The sequence below is a fragment of the Canis lupus genome, chromosome 31, assembly GCF_003254725.2.
Source record: "Canis lupus dingo isolate Sandy chromosome 31, ASM325472v2, whole genome shotgun sequence".
NCBI lineage: Eukaryota > Metazoa > Chordata > Mammalia > Carnivora > Canidae > Canis > Canis lupus.
The window spans coordinates 27,741,297-27,759,809 of NC_064273.1; the positions used below are offsets into that span (position 1 = coordinate 27,741,297).

Sequence of the window (18,513 nt, forward strand, 5' to 3'; positions counted from 1 at the left end):
TGACTAACTCTCTCTGCTGCCAACAACCATTTTATCTGCATACCCACAGCAGTGAGTCAACGGATCAAATGCTCACCCGAAAACAATTAAAAATGTTACACGACAGCATGACTTGGTTCTCCCAGTGTCTTCAAACAAGAAAATGAAATGCCTGGTTCATTAGAGCCCAAGTTTAGAGAGCTACCTAAAAATGAGTCGGCACTAATTAGTCTCTGAGGGTACCGTGGATTTCTGGTTGGTGGGCCTGACATGTGGACCGTTGATATTGAAATGATCGTAAGAGCAAAAGGAGAGCAAAGAGAACCGTATCTAAAACAAAACAAAACAAAAAACCCGATGTCTGTGCCCGTGGAAACCGCTCCTCCTCCCAGATATCCCCATTTTTTTTCTTTTGGTAGCAGCTTGATTGAGATGTAATTCACAGGTCACCCGGTGCACCTGTTACAGCACACAAATCAAAGGTTTTAGAATTGGATTCCAGAATTTAGTTTCAGTCACAGGATGTACCCCCATCACTGCAGTTAACTTAAGAACATTCTCATCATCCCCCAAAGAAATCTCACGCACTTTAGCTGTCGGCATCCGTCCACTTCCACCTCCCCAACCCAGGCAACCATCAGTCAGCCCTCAGGCTTTAGGATTTGCCTCTTAAACAGCTCATAGAAGTGGAATCATGCAGTATGTGGTTTTTTGGGGCCGGCACTTCTTTACGTAGTGTTTCCGAGGTACATCCATGTTGTCGCTTGTGTCAGTACTTCCTTCCTTTTTGTGGTCTAATAATATTCTGATGCACCCCCAGCCTTTTATATCCTGAGCTAAAAATGTTGTCCTCTGTGGTATCAGGGCTGTAACCGGTACAACGAAGGGGGCTGCATAAATGCATTTCCAGAATAATAGCATAATAGCACCTATTCTGGCACTGCAGGAAGTGTGGTTTTACTTTCCTTCCTGGGCTTCCTTCCTGCTCCCATGCCCAAGCAGCTCTGGGCAGCATCGAGTGTATTCTGGCTGGGGTTCCCACGAGAAGCCACACAAATCACTCTGAAGTTCTAGTAACATCCAGCCTCCCAGCTGAGTGTTGGAGTGTAGCCTGCAAAGAGGTGAATTTCCTGGTGTGCCTGCAAGAATGAGGGGACAGCCCTAGGGCTGGGGCTTTTTTTTTCTTTTTAAAAAAGATTTTGTTTATTTATCCATGAGAGACACAGAGAGAGGCAGAGGCATAGGCAGAGGGAAAAAGCAGGCTCCCCGTGGGGAGCCTGATGTGGAACTAGATCCCAGGACCCCAGGATCATGACCTGAGCCAAAGGCAGATGCTCAACCACTGAGCCACCCAGGGGCCCCTGGGGCTCTTCTTAGCTGAGAGAGGGTGGGCTCTCAGGGCCTAGAGGTCCTGCTTCAGTTCATGCTTCTTCTCCCTCATTCATTCATTCAGCATGCTGTGGGCAGGTGCTCTGTGTCCAAGTGGCATCAGTGCCAAGAATTGGGTGGTTAGGAAAAAAAAAAAGGCATGGTCCTTGTCCTTGGAATTATCAGGTGAGGGCAAGAGATGGATGCTAAACAAACACACAGGTAAATCTGGCAAGTAGGTCTGGGCAGCCATCGAGGCATGGAGTAGGTAGAGAAGTGCAGAGCTGGTAAGGTCAAGGTGGCATGAAGTAGCCCCAGAATGGCCAAGACCCAGTCTTGTGGGGTCCTGGGTGGAAGTGCAAGTGGAGGGCTTGTGGTGGAAAAATCAGCCCACCATGGTGACTGGACTTTTTTTTTTTTTTACTTTTATTTATTTATTCGTGAGAGACACAGAGAGAGGCAGAGACACAGGCAGAGGGAGAAGCAGGCTCCCTGTGGGGAGCCCGATGTAGGACTCGGTCCCAGGACCCTGGGATCACAACCTGAGCTGAAGGCAGACGCTCAAACACTGAGCCCCCCAGGTGCCCAAGCAGACACTTCCTAATCACCTTCTAAGTGGTTGATGTTTTAAAACTATACTCTCCTTCACCCCCGGCCAGATGGCTCTTTCCTGTGTAACCTGAATCATTAAAACGCGATTTGCAATGTCTGAATATTTTCTAGGTCACCAAATGGGAATGCGGGGTTTTACATTTTTAAAAAATTTCTCCCACCCGATGTGGAAGACCGAGGATGTCAATAGTTTCTGAGGGAATCTGCCCTAGTTAGCACTCTTTGGCTGTGAGTGAAGGAACCAATTTGAGCTGGTTTAAGTCAAAAAGGGGTTAGATAGGTGGGTTACAGGTGGCAGGAAGGCCATGGAAGCCAGGACAGGGCAGCAAGTCCTCAGGGAAGGGCTGACACCGAAGCTCCAAGGTCATGGCAAACCTCTGGCATCTCTGCTCTCATGGCTCTTCTGCTTCCTTATTCTCTCTCTCTCTCTCTCTCTCTCTCTCTCTCTCCTGCACACAGCATCCCTGTGAGCCTGAGCTGAATGGCACATGGCCACCCCCTCATATGTCCCATTTCTAACAATCATGGAGACGTGCAGTCTGACAATCTTAATCCCAAATTTCTACCAGAAAGATATTTAATTGGCTGGGCTGGGTCAGGTAAGCCCCCCTGCCCCCTCTTTTTGATCTGCCCTGGACGGAGACCATGTGACATGGGTTCCTAGAGAGGGCCCCAACCAAGCCTCTACCCAAGTCAAGATGCTCCTACGTAAGAGGGTCAGGGAAGAACCACCCCATAGATGTCTACTCCAATACCCTGCTTCTAACTCCAGCAGCTGGTCCAGATTTGCTATTCTACCCAGATTTGCTGTTCCCCTAAGTCCACACAGGGGTGAGGACACCCCACTCCAAGGGTGGGGGGGCAGAGGTGCATTAGGAACAAGTATTGGACGTCAAGCTCTAGGTCCTCTTTTTTTTTTTTTTTTTTTAAGATTTTACTTATTTATCCATAAGAGACAGAGAGAGGGAGAAGCAGGCTCCATGCAGGGAGCCTGACGTGGGACTCAATCCTGGGTCTCCAGGATCACGCCCTGGGCTGAAGGCGGCGCTAAACCGCTGAGCCCCCCGGGCTGCCCTAGTCCTCATTTCTATAGGAACACATGCCATCCGTCTCTAGTATGACCCAGGCAGTGGGGCAGGGATGCCTCACCCACAGTAACCCTGATTGCGCCTTATGGTGGGGGGGGCAGGGGAAATTACAGTGGGCAGTATGATCTCTGCTCTGGGGACTTGGGGGACCAGGAGGGCTTCCTGCGGGAGGTGGCATTAGAAGCAAGTGAGACCAGGTGGGGGGGAGTCAGCAAAGTGAAGGCAGTGGGAGGGGAGGGCAGGCTAGGCTTTTAGCCAAGGGCGCTGGAGAGCCCTGGACAAGTGGTCTCAGGGGACATAATCAGTTTGCATTTAAAAAAAAACACTCCGGGGATCCCTGGGTGGCGCAGCGGTTTGGCGCCTGCCTTTGGCCCAGGGCGCGATCCTGGAGACCCGGGATCGAGTCCCACATCGGGCTCCCGGTGCATGGAGCCTGCTTCTCCCTCTGCCTGTGTCTCTGCCTCTCTCTCTCTCTGTGACTATCATGAATAAATAAATAAAATCTTAAAAAAAAAAAAAAACACTCCGGGGGATCCGTGCGTGGCTCAAGCAGTTTGGTGCCTGTCTTTGGCCCAGGGCATGATCCTGGAGTCCCGGGATCGAGTCCCGCATCGGGCTTCCTGCAGGGAGCCTGCTTCTCCCTCTGCCTCTGTCTCTGCTTCTCTCTGTCTTTGTGTCTCTCATGAATAAATAAATAAATAAAATATTTTTTTTAAAAAGTAAAAAAGACCCTTCCTCCCTATTTTATAGAGCTTCATTTAATCCTGGCTCTCTCTCCCACCTGGCTTAGGCAGGGCAGAGGATTTCCGCATCTCTGCGGAGCCCTGGGGCGTGATTCAGGCTGTGGGCCTCTTGCTCTTCCCACTGCAGGCTGCACGTCTGGCAAATGTCAGACCGCTCAGCACAGGGCACACCGACCGGCTGGGATGCATCACTGCACTGCTCCTCTTCAGCGGTTTGCTAAATGAGGTCCCCTCTGTGTGTGTGTTCCCTCCAAGCTTAACCACGAGCCTCACTTCTTGGACATGCTGGCTTCAGACTTTCCTCCTAATAGGATAAGCCGGACCAGGAAAACTCAGCTCCGCCCCTCACATCTGCAGGGAGGGATCTCTCCGTGTCCACAGCCGCTAGTACTCCAGGGTCACCAAGACACAGGCACGGCCAGCATCCCCACCCTGGTCACTCCTGAGAGGCACAGAAACACGTGGACCTCAGCCTAGGGCCTCCCGGCTCCTCCCAGGAGAGGGGGCAGACAGGTGGGTGCCAGGATTGGCAGATAGGAAGGATGGTGGTCCCAAGATTTAGGGCCAAGGGGAACAGGTGCCAGGATTTGGGGGCAAGGGGAATGGGTGCCAGGATTTGGGGAGAAGAGGGATGTAGTAACAGAATTTGGGAGACAAGAGGGATGTGGTGCCAGGGTGTGAGGGCACCGAGATAGGAGGTGCCAGAATTGAGGACAGGCAGGATGGGGATGTGCCAGGATTTGCAGGTGCTCATGCAGTCTGGGCTCCTCCTGAAAAGGAGGGGAAGTCAAGCAGAGACATCGTGCTTGTCTCTGACACGAAGAATCCTTTGGGGCGCTACGTTCAACCTGTGGAAACTTCTTTCTTAACATCTGCACTGACCCACGCTTGGCACAGAGATTTATATGGGGGCCGGGGGAGTAGAAAAGAAAAGAAGTCGAGGTGGGTGCCTTGCCCCAATTCAGCGAGTCACCTCTGGTTTTACCTAAACAGACTCTCAGGGACAGATTTCCGAGTGGAAATCACTTTGTCATCTTTCTGATCCTCTATCCAGTTCCTGAAAGGCTGAGCGTCCCATGGACCCCAAAGCATCAGGGAAAGATCGAGGGCACGTGTGCGCAAGACCAGGCGCGGAGGGGCCACATCTTCCTAGGGGAGCGGTGCGTCTCGGAGCCTCAGTTGTCCCGTCTGCAGGAATGGGGATGCTACACAGCTTCACAGGGGCCCCGTGGACACTGCACAAAATGTCCTGGTTAAGCATGAGCCCGGGGCCCGACGTATTGAGAGCTCCGTGAATAATGGTCGCTGGTCTTTTTACAAACGCATCTAAAAATGGAGAAAATAATAAATAAATAAATAAATAATAAATAAATAAATAAATAAATAAATAAATAAATAAATAAAAATGGAGAGAGGCAGGTCTGAGGGGTGGTAGTAAATTGCGCCCCAGCCCCATCTTCATCCTTGAAACAAGGAGATGGAGGAATCTGACAGGTGCATTGACACCTGTTATTTTCAAGTTCTTAGAGATTCTCCCCCAAGCAGGGCCGTTTGCTGACATGAGCCTGCATCCCACCAGGCAATGGGATGTCTGATAAGGGCCTGGTTATTCTGCAAAGCTCGTCTACACTGTCCTTCCTCTCTGAGCTCTTCCTCTTTCCCAGACCACAAGGCCTCTGGCATCTGCAGCGAGCCCAGCCAGTGCAGGCTGCATCCTGACAACAAGCCAGGGGACAGGTGTGAAAGCGGTGCCACCCTGGCAGGAGGGCTTGCTTCTGCCGAGGAATCAGGGGCGTCCTTCTCGGGGTGCAGAATGACCAAGAGGCTGCTTCATCAGAAAGCATTCTGTGGCAACACGATTTCAGCTCTCTGGGGGCGCTGCCCTGGTCCCAGAATCAGTGATGTGCTGGGCTCAGCCGAAGGGTGTCCCTCGGGGTCCCTGGACAGCTTCCACCCCTCCCGTCACCATCACCTTACAGCCCTGCGTGTGACTCTCCCTGCCGATGGGCACGAAGGCGCCAGGGTCTCCGCGCACGGCAGGTGCACCATTTAGGAATGCTCTCTGGTTATTGATCCTGGGACACCCCCGAAAGAAGTTAGTTTGAAAAAGGAAATGAGGTTTTCTTGCTGCGGAAGGTGTCTTATCAGTTCTTTTAAAAAATTCAGTTCAGCTGAACTTGCGAGGTGTGTGTTGGCTCACTGTTTCCTGTTGCCACTTCTCCAGATACCAGCTGGGCTAAAGAACAAACAAAAATAAATGATTTTCTGCAGCAAAAATATTTGGTTTCCTACCCCTTCTCCTGGCTGGCTGTGGTGCGCTTGGCCTTCAGAATTCTTTTTTTTTTTTTAAGATTTATTTATTTAGTCATGATATATATATATATATATATATATATATATATATATATATAGAGAGAGAGAGAGAGAGAGAGAGAGAGAGAGAGAGAGAGGCAGAGACACAGGCAGAGGGAGAAGCAGGCTGCATACAGGGAGCCCGATGCGGGACTCGATCCCGGGACTCCAGGATTGTGCTCTGGGCCAAAGGCAGGCGCCAAACCGCTGAGCCACCCAGGGATCCCCCCTCCCCCCTTTTTAAAGATTTTATTTATTTATTCATGAGACACACACACAGGCAGAGACACAGGCAGAGGGAAAAGCAGGCTCCATGCAGGAACCCCGATGTGGGACTCAATCCCAGGACCCCAGGATCATGCCCTGGGCTGAAGGTAGGCCCTAAACCTCTGAGCCCCCCAGGGATCCCCCTTCAGAATTCTTGCTTTGCCCTCCACGTGCTACCATCCCGTCTACTTTACCAGGGGCATCTTGAGATGAGATGGCTTATTCTTTAGGTCCATTTGCTAGAATCTTTAACCATCTCCCCAAAGTGTCTTTTACTCTGCCCTCTTCTCTTCTTTCTGTTGCTCTTAAAATACCTAGAGCATCATTCTTGCACGCAGCCCTGGAATTCTCTTCAGGCCCATTAAGGAAGCAAGGACTCAGAGCTGTGGGTGCAAAGCAAAGTTGGATCCAGGAAACGTCTGTGGTGGATCCTCAGTTGATTACAGTCATTTTGTTTCACTGTATCTCAGGGAAGTTTATGCTCAGAGTTACAGTGTTGTTGGTTTTTTTTAAATGTTATTTAGAGAGAGAGAGAGAGAGCTTGGGAGTGTGGTGGGGGCCCACTCCGCGCTGAGCGCAGAGCCCCACGCAGGGCTCGATCTCATGACCCTGAGATCATGACCTGAGCTGAAACCAAGAGTCAGACACTCAACCGAATGAGCCACCCAGGCGCCCCTAAAGTTAATAGTGTTATTTGAGCTGTGATTTACATGTCCTAAGGTTCACCCATATTTAGCAAAAACAATCAACGAGTTCTAGTAAATTTACAGAGCTAGCTGCACGACGGCCACTTAATTGTAAAACCCATCCGTAATCCCCAAAGTTCTCTGATACGCATGTGCAGTCATTCCCCATCTCCACCCCTGACTCTAGGGAAGCACTAACTTATATTCTGTCTCTATGCATTTACCTGTTTTGCATATTTCATATTAATGGGATCACACCACGTATGGTCTTTTGTGTCTGGCTCCTTTCACTGAGCATAATGTTTTTGAGGTTCATCCATGTTGTAGCAGGTGCTAGGACTTTGTTCTTTGTTATTGCTAATTATTCTATTGGGTAGATATACCGTATCTTGTTTACTTGTTCTCCAAAATTTTACCTTTCTGGGACATTTGATGCTCACAGAGGTACCATTCATATATGTGTGTGTGAGTGTATCTGACAAGCAGAGTGAGTAATTTATGTACTGATTTGAAAATGGATTTTTTAAAAATCTTATCCTCATTGCACTTAAAAAAATATGTTAAGGGGCACCTGGGTGGCTCAGTGGTTGAGCAGCTGCCTTTGGCTCAGGGCGTGATCCTGGGGTCCTGGAATCAAGTCCCGCATCATGCTCCCCACGGGGTGCCTGCTTCTTCCTCTGCCTATGTCTCTGCCTCTCTCTCTGTGTTTCTCATGAATAAGTAAATAAAATCTTTATTTATGTAATATATATATATATATATATATATATATATATATATATAATGTACAATGTATTTAAAATATTTCTCTTTTGGTTTTTAGTTCCCAAGAACATACTCACAGCGATCGATCCAGCCATTGTTAATCTAAAACCTTCTTTGAAGAAGAAAGATGGTGAATATGGTAATTTTTATGGCTTACTACCAGCATTTCTCTTTAAGTAAAGGTAAACAGCCCCACGTGACCATAGTCGGGTGCCCAGTGGTTGGAATGAAAGGGGATGTCAGGAGGTGAGCTGGAGTTACCAGCTCCGACAATGGCAGTGCTGGGGCGATCGGTTGCAAATGGTGGCCGACTGTGTTGTGTTTCAAATTATAAGTGGAATAAATCCTCCTTCCATTCCCCTCCGATTTCTTAACAAAATATCACTTGGAAAAGGAGATCTGCTCAGAAACAGATTTGGGGCTCTTGGATTATATGATGATCTTGTTGGAAAGATGACTCCACCGGGAACCTGGGTGAGCCAGACCCAGGCTGGACCTGAGGGCCTCCAAACACATGCCACCTCCACCCTCGGTTTTCACTGGGCTCTTGTGAATAGGAGGGGGATGAACATTTTTGTGTGTTAGTGTGTGTGTTGTTTTTTTTTTTAATCAAATCTAGAATGGAATTCAGACCCTTGGGGCTCCTAATGGAAACTCCCAGGTTGCTGTAGAACATCTAAGATATTGCACTTAGTGTGTTCAGAGGTTGTTTTATGTTACTTTTATTACATATTTGAGGTCTTTGGGCCCTAAGTATAAGATTAAATATTCTTGACGTGGAAAATAAGAAAGCAGCAAGAAATAGAACTCGCCCCTCATCTCAAAGCTTGACGATAACTATTGTTAATGCTCTGTTCTTCTGGTTCCCCTCAAGCCTGCTCTCTGCCAGGCTCTGCATCTCCCAGCCTGCTGCTCTTTCTAACAGGGTTCCCCCCTCGACCCCATGAATATCCTGGTCCCCCAGCAGTGGAGGCCCAAGAGCTCTGGGCCACCTTTTCTTAGACCTGCCTGACATCCTATGGGGCCGCCAGAACTCTCAGGCTGCCCATCAGGAGCTCACTGAGCTCTAGCACAGCAGTGTAACCAGGCATCTGAAACCAGACCTGCCCTGCATTTTGCTGTTATTTCCAAAAAAGTAGCCCTGCACAATCTCCCTCCATAATGTCCCCTCCCATCTCATCAATGGTCAATAGCACACACAGAAGCTCTGTGATTAGGTAAACCTTTATCATGCCTCCCAGAGGTATGATGAGTCTGTTGCTCTTAGGATGGGAAAATCCATTTGTCCCCTTCTGTAGTAGGGTGGATGAGTGGCCCTTGAAGTTGGAACCAGCACATTTTAGAAATTCTAAATCCCTGGTATCATTTAATATTTTCAGAGACTATTTACTAAATGCTTTTCCTGGCTTAGCTTTCTGTAATTCAGTCAGAGGCCCATTTATTTGATTTCTGTGACTTTTTATTTATTATGGCAGTCCTGGGCTGGGAGCAGAAGGCATACTGTGAACAGTTGTCATTAATCGGTTTTGCGTTTTGTTATGAAACAGGTATAAACTTTGACCCAAGGGAACCGACGCTTCTGAGGAAAGATGGAGTTATTGTTAGCAATTCTCTGGCAGCATTTGCTTACATTAGAGGTAGGTCAATGGATCGAAGCTTCCTAGAATGCTAACGGCTTTACTGAGGTCTTACTAACAGATGTGATGCTTAATTATAAGAGCTAAAGAAAAAGGACTTTAAGTTTGACTCAGCAGCTGGGGGCTTGCTAAGATCTGGGAAAACAGAGGCCTGGACTCAGATACGGTTCCAGCCAGGCTACGCACGAGAGAACACACATGGGGAGGAGGCAAACAGATAAAGTCACACGCCCAGGAGTTGGGTTCCATGAGTATTTTCTGCTTTGAAAAGTAGGAACCCGAGGAATGCATTCCCCAGCTCTCAAAATTTGGGAAGGGCAGAGGATTATTGAATCCCACCCTTGGCTGGAAGAAAATGGAGTTAAAAGATCACTTAGTAAACAAAATGGGTCATGCTCTGCAAAGGCAGCGTCCCCTCCTGAGTCACCAGCATTACTTCTCATGGTTGCCAAGTTTTCCCTGATAATCCTCCCCCCAAGGATCAGTCAGAAGCAGCCCTCCTTACCTGCAGGGCCAGAACTGCTCGTCAGTGAGGGGATGGCACCTACCATCTTTCCTCACCTGCCCTGTCTGCTCACCTTAGCGTAGACCGGATTTTTGAAGTGTCGACTCTGCAAGTTTCGGCAATGCACGCCTGACTCTGTTCAGGGAGGCCAAAACCTCTGAGGCCTTTGGTTAGATTGGTGCTAATATACTGCATTATGGCATTACTGTTCATGGCGTGCCAGGGCCTTCCTCAGAGGAAAATAAAGGTGTAAAGAAACAGCCCAACACAGGAGATCGAAAGTCTTGGGATCCTCTGCGCTTCCATCGTCTTTCCACATCCATAGTCTTCCTGAGTGTTTGTGGTGTCATTGTTGGCTTCCTCTAAAAATCTAAAAATTTGAAGGGAGAACCCTTCAAATCACTTCAAGCACACTTCCATTTGTTGCTGTTCCTGATAACATGCATGAGGTCTTTCCCTTCCTTATGTATAAAAGTGGAGTGTGCCTGAGGTAGAAAACACAGGAAGGAGGCAAGAAATAGAACTCCCCCCTCATCTCAAGGCTTAAACATAACCATTGTTAATGTTCTGTTCTTCTGGTTCCCCCACACCTGCTCTCTGGCAGGCTCTGCATCTCCCAGCCCACCACTCTTTCTAACAGGGCTCCCCACTCTGGACCCCATGAATATCCTGGTCACCCAGCAGTGGAAGCCCAAGAGCTCTGTGCCACCCTTATCAGAGTTCAGAGATGTAAGGATTTTTATTGTCAAAAATAACCCCATATTTTCAAAGTCTCTGGATTGCCCCCTGGAGGAGAAGCATCATGAACATCCTCCAGGGAATAATGATTAACCAGAAGCAAAGATGAATTTGCTCGTTGAGCTGTGGCCATGCTGGGCCTCATCAGTTCTTCTTGACAACTGGGTTGGTCAGCTTGGGCCACCATGACAAGACACTGTAGGCTGGCAGCTTCAACAGCAGAAATTCATTTTCTCACCATTCTGGAGGCTAGAAATCAAGGTACCAGCAGAGTCAGTTTCTGGTGAGAGTTCTCTTCCTGGTTTCTAGACAGCTGCCTTCTCATATGAGAGGGAGAAAGAGAAATAGAGAGATAGAGACAGAGACAGAGGAGGGGGAAAGAGAGATTAAGGGAGGAAGGGAGAGAGAGGAAGAGAGAAGGACGGAGGGAGGGAAGAAAGGAAGGAGGGGGAAATAGGGAGAGAGAATGCTCTCGGCATCCCTTCTTTTCTTTTGAAAAAATTATTTATTCATGAGAGACACACAGAGAGAGAGAGAGAGGCAGAGACACAGGCAGAGGGAGAAGCAGGCTCCATGTAGGGAACCTGATGTGGGACTCGATCCCAGGGCCCTAGGATCACACCCTGAGCCAAAGGCAGATGCTTAACTGCTGAGCCACCCAGGCGTCCCATCCGGCATCCCTTCTTATAAAGACACTGATCCTGCTGGATCAGGGACCCACCTTTAATAACCTCACTTAACCTGAATTACCTCCATATAGGGCCTATCTCCAAATATGTTGGAGGGTAAGCCTTCAACATATGAATTTGGGGGGGATGCAATCTAGTCCATAGCAAAGACCCTGAGCAAGAGGACTCTGTTCTCCCATTCTGCACATAGAGAAGCTAAGGGTCCTAAGAGTTGAGCCATTTGCCTGAGGCCACAGTGTGGACACCAGCGCGGCCACGATTCAGACTCAGCAGATCCAAGACCCCTGCTCTGGTTTCTCTGACAAAGGATGCCCTTCAGGATCTTGAGGGATGGACGTCATCTGAATTACTCCCTTCCATCCTTGGCTGTCCTTTTGCATACTCATTACTCCCAGAAATCATACGAAGGATTTATTCATTAGCACCCATCTCTCTGCTAGACATTAACATCTTAAGGGAAAATGTTTGTTCCTTAGTTATTTGTCACACCCAGGGCCCAGGACAGGCGGGCACAGGATGCATGCCCAGTTGGTAGCTAATAGATGAGTAGATGATGAATCTTCATGTGGTGTCATGAGCTGTCCTGCATCTTATTATCACCCCGTGTTTGCTATTTATAGGTAGTCAAAGAAATGCAAGGACTTCATAGCCTGTTACTTGGTTTTATTGAGGATTGATTAGGCACATCCATCCCCAAAAGGCATGAGGAGGAGGCTTGTCTGAAGAAGAAGCCACCACCAGGAGCAGCTGGAGCTGAGAGTGAGCAGGGCAGGTTCTGGAAAAATCAGCTTCATATTCAGTAGATTGGGTGAATCCAAAAGGACATTTCCCCAGGTCGGGCTACAAGTGGCTTTGACACATTGGCACTGTCACATACACATGGGGGACAAGTGGACTGGAAACCAAAACCAAGGAGCTTGTCCCAGGATTTTAGAACACAGGGGTTGGCAAAATGGGCATGAGAATGTCCAGGGGTCTCTGACACCCAGATTTCTCTTTTGGCCATTTCAGTGACCTGTAAAACTGTCCCCAATAGTGAGACATTGTTTTAGCCATGTTTGAACTTTACCCTTATCCTAACCATGTAGACCTTGATCCTTCTAGAATCTAGATCATGGGTTTGAAGGAGCCCATAGAAAGATTCTGAAATTAGAGAAACAGAAAGGAGTGTGTGTGTGTGTGTGTGTGTGTGTGTGTGTGTGTGTGTGTTGGGTTTGGGGAAGGCAGCTTATTAGCTGGCTCAGCTATCAGACCCTAGCAGACTGTGCTTAAGGAGCCTTATTTGGACAATCTTGCTCAGAACCTGACTCTCTCTACCTAATAAGTATTTCACTGACATCTGCTTGTTCTGTGTGTTTAGCCCACATCTACCTGCAAGCATGACTTTGGTGTCCTAATATTTCTGTCACTTGCCTCTAGTGCTGTCTTTGGCCCCCTGGGAGAGCTTGCTGTGGACTGTCTGGGTGCACGGGTTACCTGGGGTAACTAGGGTAGCTGGGGTCACGGGTCAGAAAGCAGAGCTTCTCCTGAGATGCGGAGGCATCGTTGTTTTATATGAAAGGAATTCTAGGCCACCAGACAAACCCACATTGAAATAGAAGCATAATAACACATTCCAAAGTCAGAGTTACATGATCCCCTGTCAGGGAGGATGATTGGAAATCAGCACCGCCTTGTCACATAGGTGTGGATTCTGATGTGTTCCCACGGTCTCTAATCTCTGGTTCCGTGACAGAAAGTTATGATCACATCCATCAGCACTGTCAGACCAGTGCCCAGTCTACTTTGTGCTTTCCCCCAATAGTAGCAGGGCCCCCGGAGGTGGAACCCTGGCCCTGGCCTCTCGGTGTCTTATTTGGACACAGTAAGTTGGAGCTGGAGCTCATGTTGGCTCCAGACCAGAGATCTAAGGGTCAAGGAGCCTTCAAGGCCACAGGCCTCCATTTAGAGAGGTTCCTGTGAACTTACTACGGCTGATGAAATTAAAGTTGTTCAAGTAACCCTGTGATGAACCAGCTGAGGCTGGAGTGAAAACACTATAGATAGCATAGTTTAAGATTCTGTTTAAGATTCTATCTTTCTGGAATTCTGTTTAAGATTCTATCTTTCTGGAATACATAGATAGGAAAGGGGTTAGGAAAGCCTAAAGTGGTCCAATTGATTCTGGAAAAACAGATGATGTGCCCCCAGTGTAAAGCAGGGGGGCTGTGGAGAGGGCCCGGGCATGAGCTTGAGGTCCCAGCCCCATGGTGGCTTTGGACAAGTGACACGGCTGCCTCAGGAGGGTCAGGCCCCTCACCTTCATTTTCCATCAAACTAAGACCTGGTGATTCTGTGGCTTCGAATGAGTTGAGTTCAGATGACTGGGAAGCCTTGCTCCAATGGGCTTTGCTAAGAGTTGCCATGTTTTTCGTCTTTGATCACTGGCTCTCATGGTGTAGACGTGGCCTAGAGACCGATCTCTTGGCAGGAGGCATACCTGAGCCAGGAGGCACCTAGAATCTGATACGTGAGAAGCTCTCCATGCAATAGAATCCAGACCCTTACTTCCCAGGAGCAGAGGGAGAGAGGAAGAAAGCTAATGGACATTATGGAATCTCCACCCACAAGGCACCAAGCCTCAGACTTTAGATCCACAACCCCTCCTTCCATGCACTCGGCAGGTGTTTGTGTAATCCCTGCTCTACACTGGGTGCTAGGGATTTGGTCAAGAACAAGACAATTGGGCCCCTGCCCTCATGGAGTTTTCATTCTATGGGATGAGAAAGGACAAAACATGCTCAGCGATTTAGTGACATTCCAGATGCTATGAGACCTACTGACAGGGGGACCTGGCCCAACCTGGGGGTGGGGGCATAGAGGTCCAAACGAAAGAGGATAAAAGAATATTCCAAGCAGAAGGATCAGCACGTGCAAAAGCACCAAGGTGTGAAGCCATCTGGCTCCCATGAGGAATGGAGAGAGGCCCGTGTGGCAGGAAAACAGAAATGGAGGGAGGAATGCCTTTGGAGTTGAACTTGGGGAGGAGGGCAGGGGTTGGGTCCTAGCAAGCTTTGTAGGCTATGGTCAAGATTTGATTTTTAGCTTATGAGAAGAGGGGAGCCTTTTAGTGGTGTCAAGTAGGGTGGTGATGTGGTCCAATGTGCATTTTTAAAAAGATTGCAGGGGCTACAGTGGGAAGATGCATGAAAGGGGCATGGGGTGGGGAGGAAATGGAGTAGGGCAGAGGTATCATTCCTGGTTTTCAGATAAGTTTATTCAATCGCAAGGCATCTTAATGAAAATGAAAATACAAGCCACTTGCCAGGAGATATTCACAATATATAAACTGTCCAGTGGTTATTTTTAAGAATATATAGAGACTATATAGAATCTTTCTGTAAGAGGAGAAGTGCAAACAACCCAACACAAAGAAAGGGGGGTACCTGACTTGAGCCAGCATGCTGAGACGAGAGACTACGTAACCATCTGAAGAGGTAGACACCTGAAGAGGTGTAATTCAGGATCAGGGGAAATGAAACTCAAGACCCTAGTGAGATACGATGTTATACCCAGAAGACTGGAAAAAACCTAAAAATCTGCTCCTAGCAGGTGCTCGAAGGAGATGTGGATTTGCAGGATTCCTCTGACACTGCAGCCACCGTGGAAACCATTGGCCATATTTCCTAAAACTGACATCCCTTAAACATCACCCAACTCCCTCCTAGGTCAGGACCCAAGAGAAACACCTGTATGTGCACATGAGGGACATTTATAGGACTGGTGCCGGCTACGGCGCCCACATGGTAGGAACCTGACAATAAGCCAGGTTATATCTCCCAGCAGGGGAGTGAATGAATAAAGCTACAGTAGAGTCAGGACAATGAACTAGAATGACAATAAGGCAACAGCATATTAAGTTAAAAACCCCAAAACATTAGGTCCCAAACACGATCTGTGACATTATACTCTTTTCATAAATGTTTTTGGAATATATAGAGATGCAGTAAACTTATAAAGACACAAGCAGGGGGGTAATGACTGTGGAGTTCAGAGGTAGTTACCTTGTCGGAGGGAAGCTGGGAGGGGGAATGGACAGGCTGTTGTCAAGGCTCGAGAGGTGCCGATTATGGAATTCAAAATTATTCATTAAATAAACCAACATAAAGTAGGAGGACCATGTAGTGACTGATGAGGAGGATGTGTCCTACCCTAAGGATTGTGACTAATTTAATTCAGTTCACCTAGAGTCCTTAGAAAGGAAAGGAAGAAAGGAAGCAGGGAGGAAGGAAGGAGAAGGTAGCCTGCCTGTCTGGGCAGAGCCACATCTTGAGCCCTCCTCTGTCCCCGGCGGGTGAGGACCAGGTTGGCCCACTGCACAGCTGCTGGGAATGCCCGAGCTTCTCAGAGGATAGGAGGAACATGGGTGGGGATGGTTTCTCGGGAGCTAGACCATCATGGGAGTCTTTCTCTCTGGAGCTGGTCCTGTCCTGAACTGTGGGGGGCTGGAAAGAACACAGGTGGGACTCAGTTTCCCCACCCACAGTGCTACAGAGATGATGCCGCAGGCATGGCTGTTGATGAGGCTCAAGGTTTATGTTTTCTGGGGGGGCAGGAGGAGAGGGAAGTGGCTGCCTCCAGAGCCAACAGTAGGGTGCCCCAAGAATGGGGAGATTGGGGAAGACAGAGGCTGGGAGGCTTGGGGCGGGTGGGGTGGGTGCAGCAGGGAGAAGAAGGGGACATCCAAAGAGACAAGAAGGGGGAGTGAAGTCAGAAGTGATGAGTCCACTCCCAGCGGAGGCTGTGATGTGTGGGCAGAGAAGGAGAAACATCTGTCTGGTTGCTTCAGAGCCTCTGGTCTTCCCATCATTTTGTGTTGTTGCTTAATGACTTACTCCCACGTGTCAGCCTCATCCTCATTCCTCCTCCTCACCCAGAAAGGAAAACAGCCCTTCCTTGTCTTGCAAAGGATGCGTGGCTGTGTTTGACCAAATCTTCAAAATACTGGACCCTTAGGAAAAACCTATCATTATTAGTAGCCCTACAAACACACCTCGCTGCCCCTCCCCAAGACACATCCCTTTGAACTCAGACTTCTATGTCCTTTTCTTTTTTAAATATTTTATTTATGCATTCATGAGAGACACACACACAGAGAGAGAGAGAGAGAGAGAGGCAGAGACACAGGCAGAGGGAGAAGCAGGCTCCATGCAGGGAGCCTGATGTGGGACTCGATCCCAGGACCCCAGGATGATGCCCTGAGCCAAAGCCAGATGCTCAACCCCTGAGCCACCCAGGCATCTCCAACTCCTATTTTATATTTTGAGGGAGTATGCTGGATCATTATTTCCCAGAGAGGGAGTGCTCACCCCTTAAGGGGTGCATAATTAAAAGATGGGGGGAGTAATGCACAGTCCTTTCTGTGCTGGGTTAATATAAGGATTAAACCTATTAAGGACTCAGACCTGATTATGTAGTACAAATTAGCATTGTTTCTATTATTATTATTATCATACCATCATTTGGATGTCGGAAAAACTACCAGAACTTTTATTTATATTTATTTTTTAGTCTAAAGAAAAGGAGCTTTGCGATGCCTGGGTGGCTCAGTGGTTGACGTGGCTCAGGATGTGATCCTGGGTTCTGGGATTGAGTCCCACATCAGGCTCTTGCCGGGAAGCCTGCTTCTCCCTCTGCCTGTGTCTCTGCCTCTCTCTCTCTCTGTCTCTCATGAGTAAATAAATAAAATCTTAAAAAAAAAAACAGAGCTTTGCTAACATCTACTATTTTAGTAATTACATAAATATATGTGTGTGTGTATATATATATATATATATATATACTTTATCTATAAATTGATTTTTCACAATTTACTCCTGATGGCTAACAGTTTATTGAGCATCTACTATGTGTCCGGAAACATTCAGAGAGTGTTACAGGAATTAACGGTATAACAGGAAGCTGCTATTAGCTCCATTTTCCAGGTGGGGCAACTGAAGCACAGAGGGGTCACATAACTTGGCCCGAATCACACAGCTAGTGAGTAGCACATCACAGTTTGCACTCCGGGGGTCCAGCCGCTGAGGTCCCCTGCCATGTGTCCTCTAATGTACATACCCACATTGACTATCTATGCTCAAAACCTTTTTTTTTTTTTTTAACTGATGAGGGTACAGGATCAGATAGGTGAGGATGGTCTCAAAGACACTGCCCGGGACTGGCATTCTGCATTCGCTGCCGGTTTGGGCAGACCTCTGCTTCTGTGGGACTTTGGATTGGTGACATCTGACAGCTTCCCCCAACTCCTGACCTGTCCTTTCCCCCACAGCCCACCCAGAGAGAGCAGCCCTGCTCTTCGTGTCCAGTGTCTGCATCGGTCTGGCGCTCACGTTGTGTGCCTTGGTCATCAGAGTGTCCTGCGTCAAGGACCTCAGGGATTTGCAGCTGGCGAGGGAGCCCTTGGTGCCAGAAAGTGACAAGGCTGAAGAAGACAGCGAGGATGAGGAGGGGGAGGAGGACTCCTCGGACTCTGACTTTCCAGGGGAACTGTCTGGGTTTTGTAGGACTTCGTATCCCGTCTACAGTTCCATAGAAGCTGCGGAGCTGGCAGAAAGGATTGAGCGCAGGGAGCAAATCATCCAGGAAATATGGATGAACAGTGGTTTGGACACTTCACTCCCAAGAAATTTCGGCCAGTTCTATTGAAAAAGAGATGCGTCTGGATGCAACCACACTTTGTGAGGAGGGAAGGATCCCAAATGCCCCTCTGGTTCTGTTTCACTTGTACCTTCTATGAAGGAGTATTTGTCATGTCATCCAATACTGGTGAAGCCAGAAGCTATTAAAGGGACATTTCACACTGTTTACAGCACATTTCAAAATAAATTGGGAGGGAAGTCTTTGTTTTCTCTATTTATTTAAATTTATTGTTATACATGAATATAGAATGCCCGTTTATTGAGTGCTTGGAATGCCAGGCACTTGGAATGCCAGGCACTGCTCTAGCTGCTTCTCATGTACTAAGTCCTTTACTACACCCCCCCCCCCACACACACACAGCTTCACGAGACAGTGCCATCATCCCATGACAGATGAGTAAACAGGA

At 48.2% G+C, this 18,513-nt stretch overlaps 1 protein-coding gene across 9 annotated transcripts in view; it reads left to right on the forward strand.

Moving 5' to 3' along the window:
* The window catches only part of EVA1C (eva-1 homolog C), a 79,736-nt gene extending 61,429 nt beyond the window's left edge, over nucleotides 1-18,307 (forward strand). For 6 of the 9 annotated variants that reach the window (XM_035709458.2, XM_049104539.1, XM_025449710.3 and 3 more), the window contains 3 exons: nucleotides 7,919-7,999; nucleotides 9,408-9,497; nucleotides 17,737-18,307. In XM_035709458.2, the coding sequence (XP_035565351.2) occupies nucleotides 7,919-7,999; nucleotides 9,408-9,497; nucleotides 17,737-18,113 (548 nt within the window). In that variant the 3' untranslated portion in view covers nucleotides 18,114-18,307. The remainder of the gene's footprint in view (nucleotides 1-7,918; nucleotides 8,000-9,407; nucleotides 9,498-17,736) is intronic. The other 3 variants (XM_025449712.3, XM_025449714.3, XM_035709456.2) reach the window with 2 other exon arrangements.
* The last annotated feature ends 206 nt before the right edge of the window (nucleotides 18,308-18,513 follow it).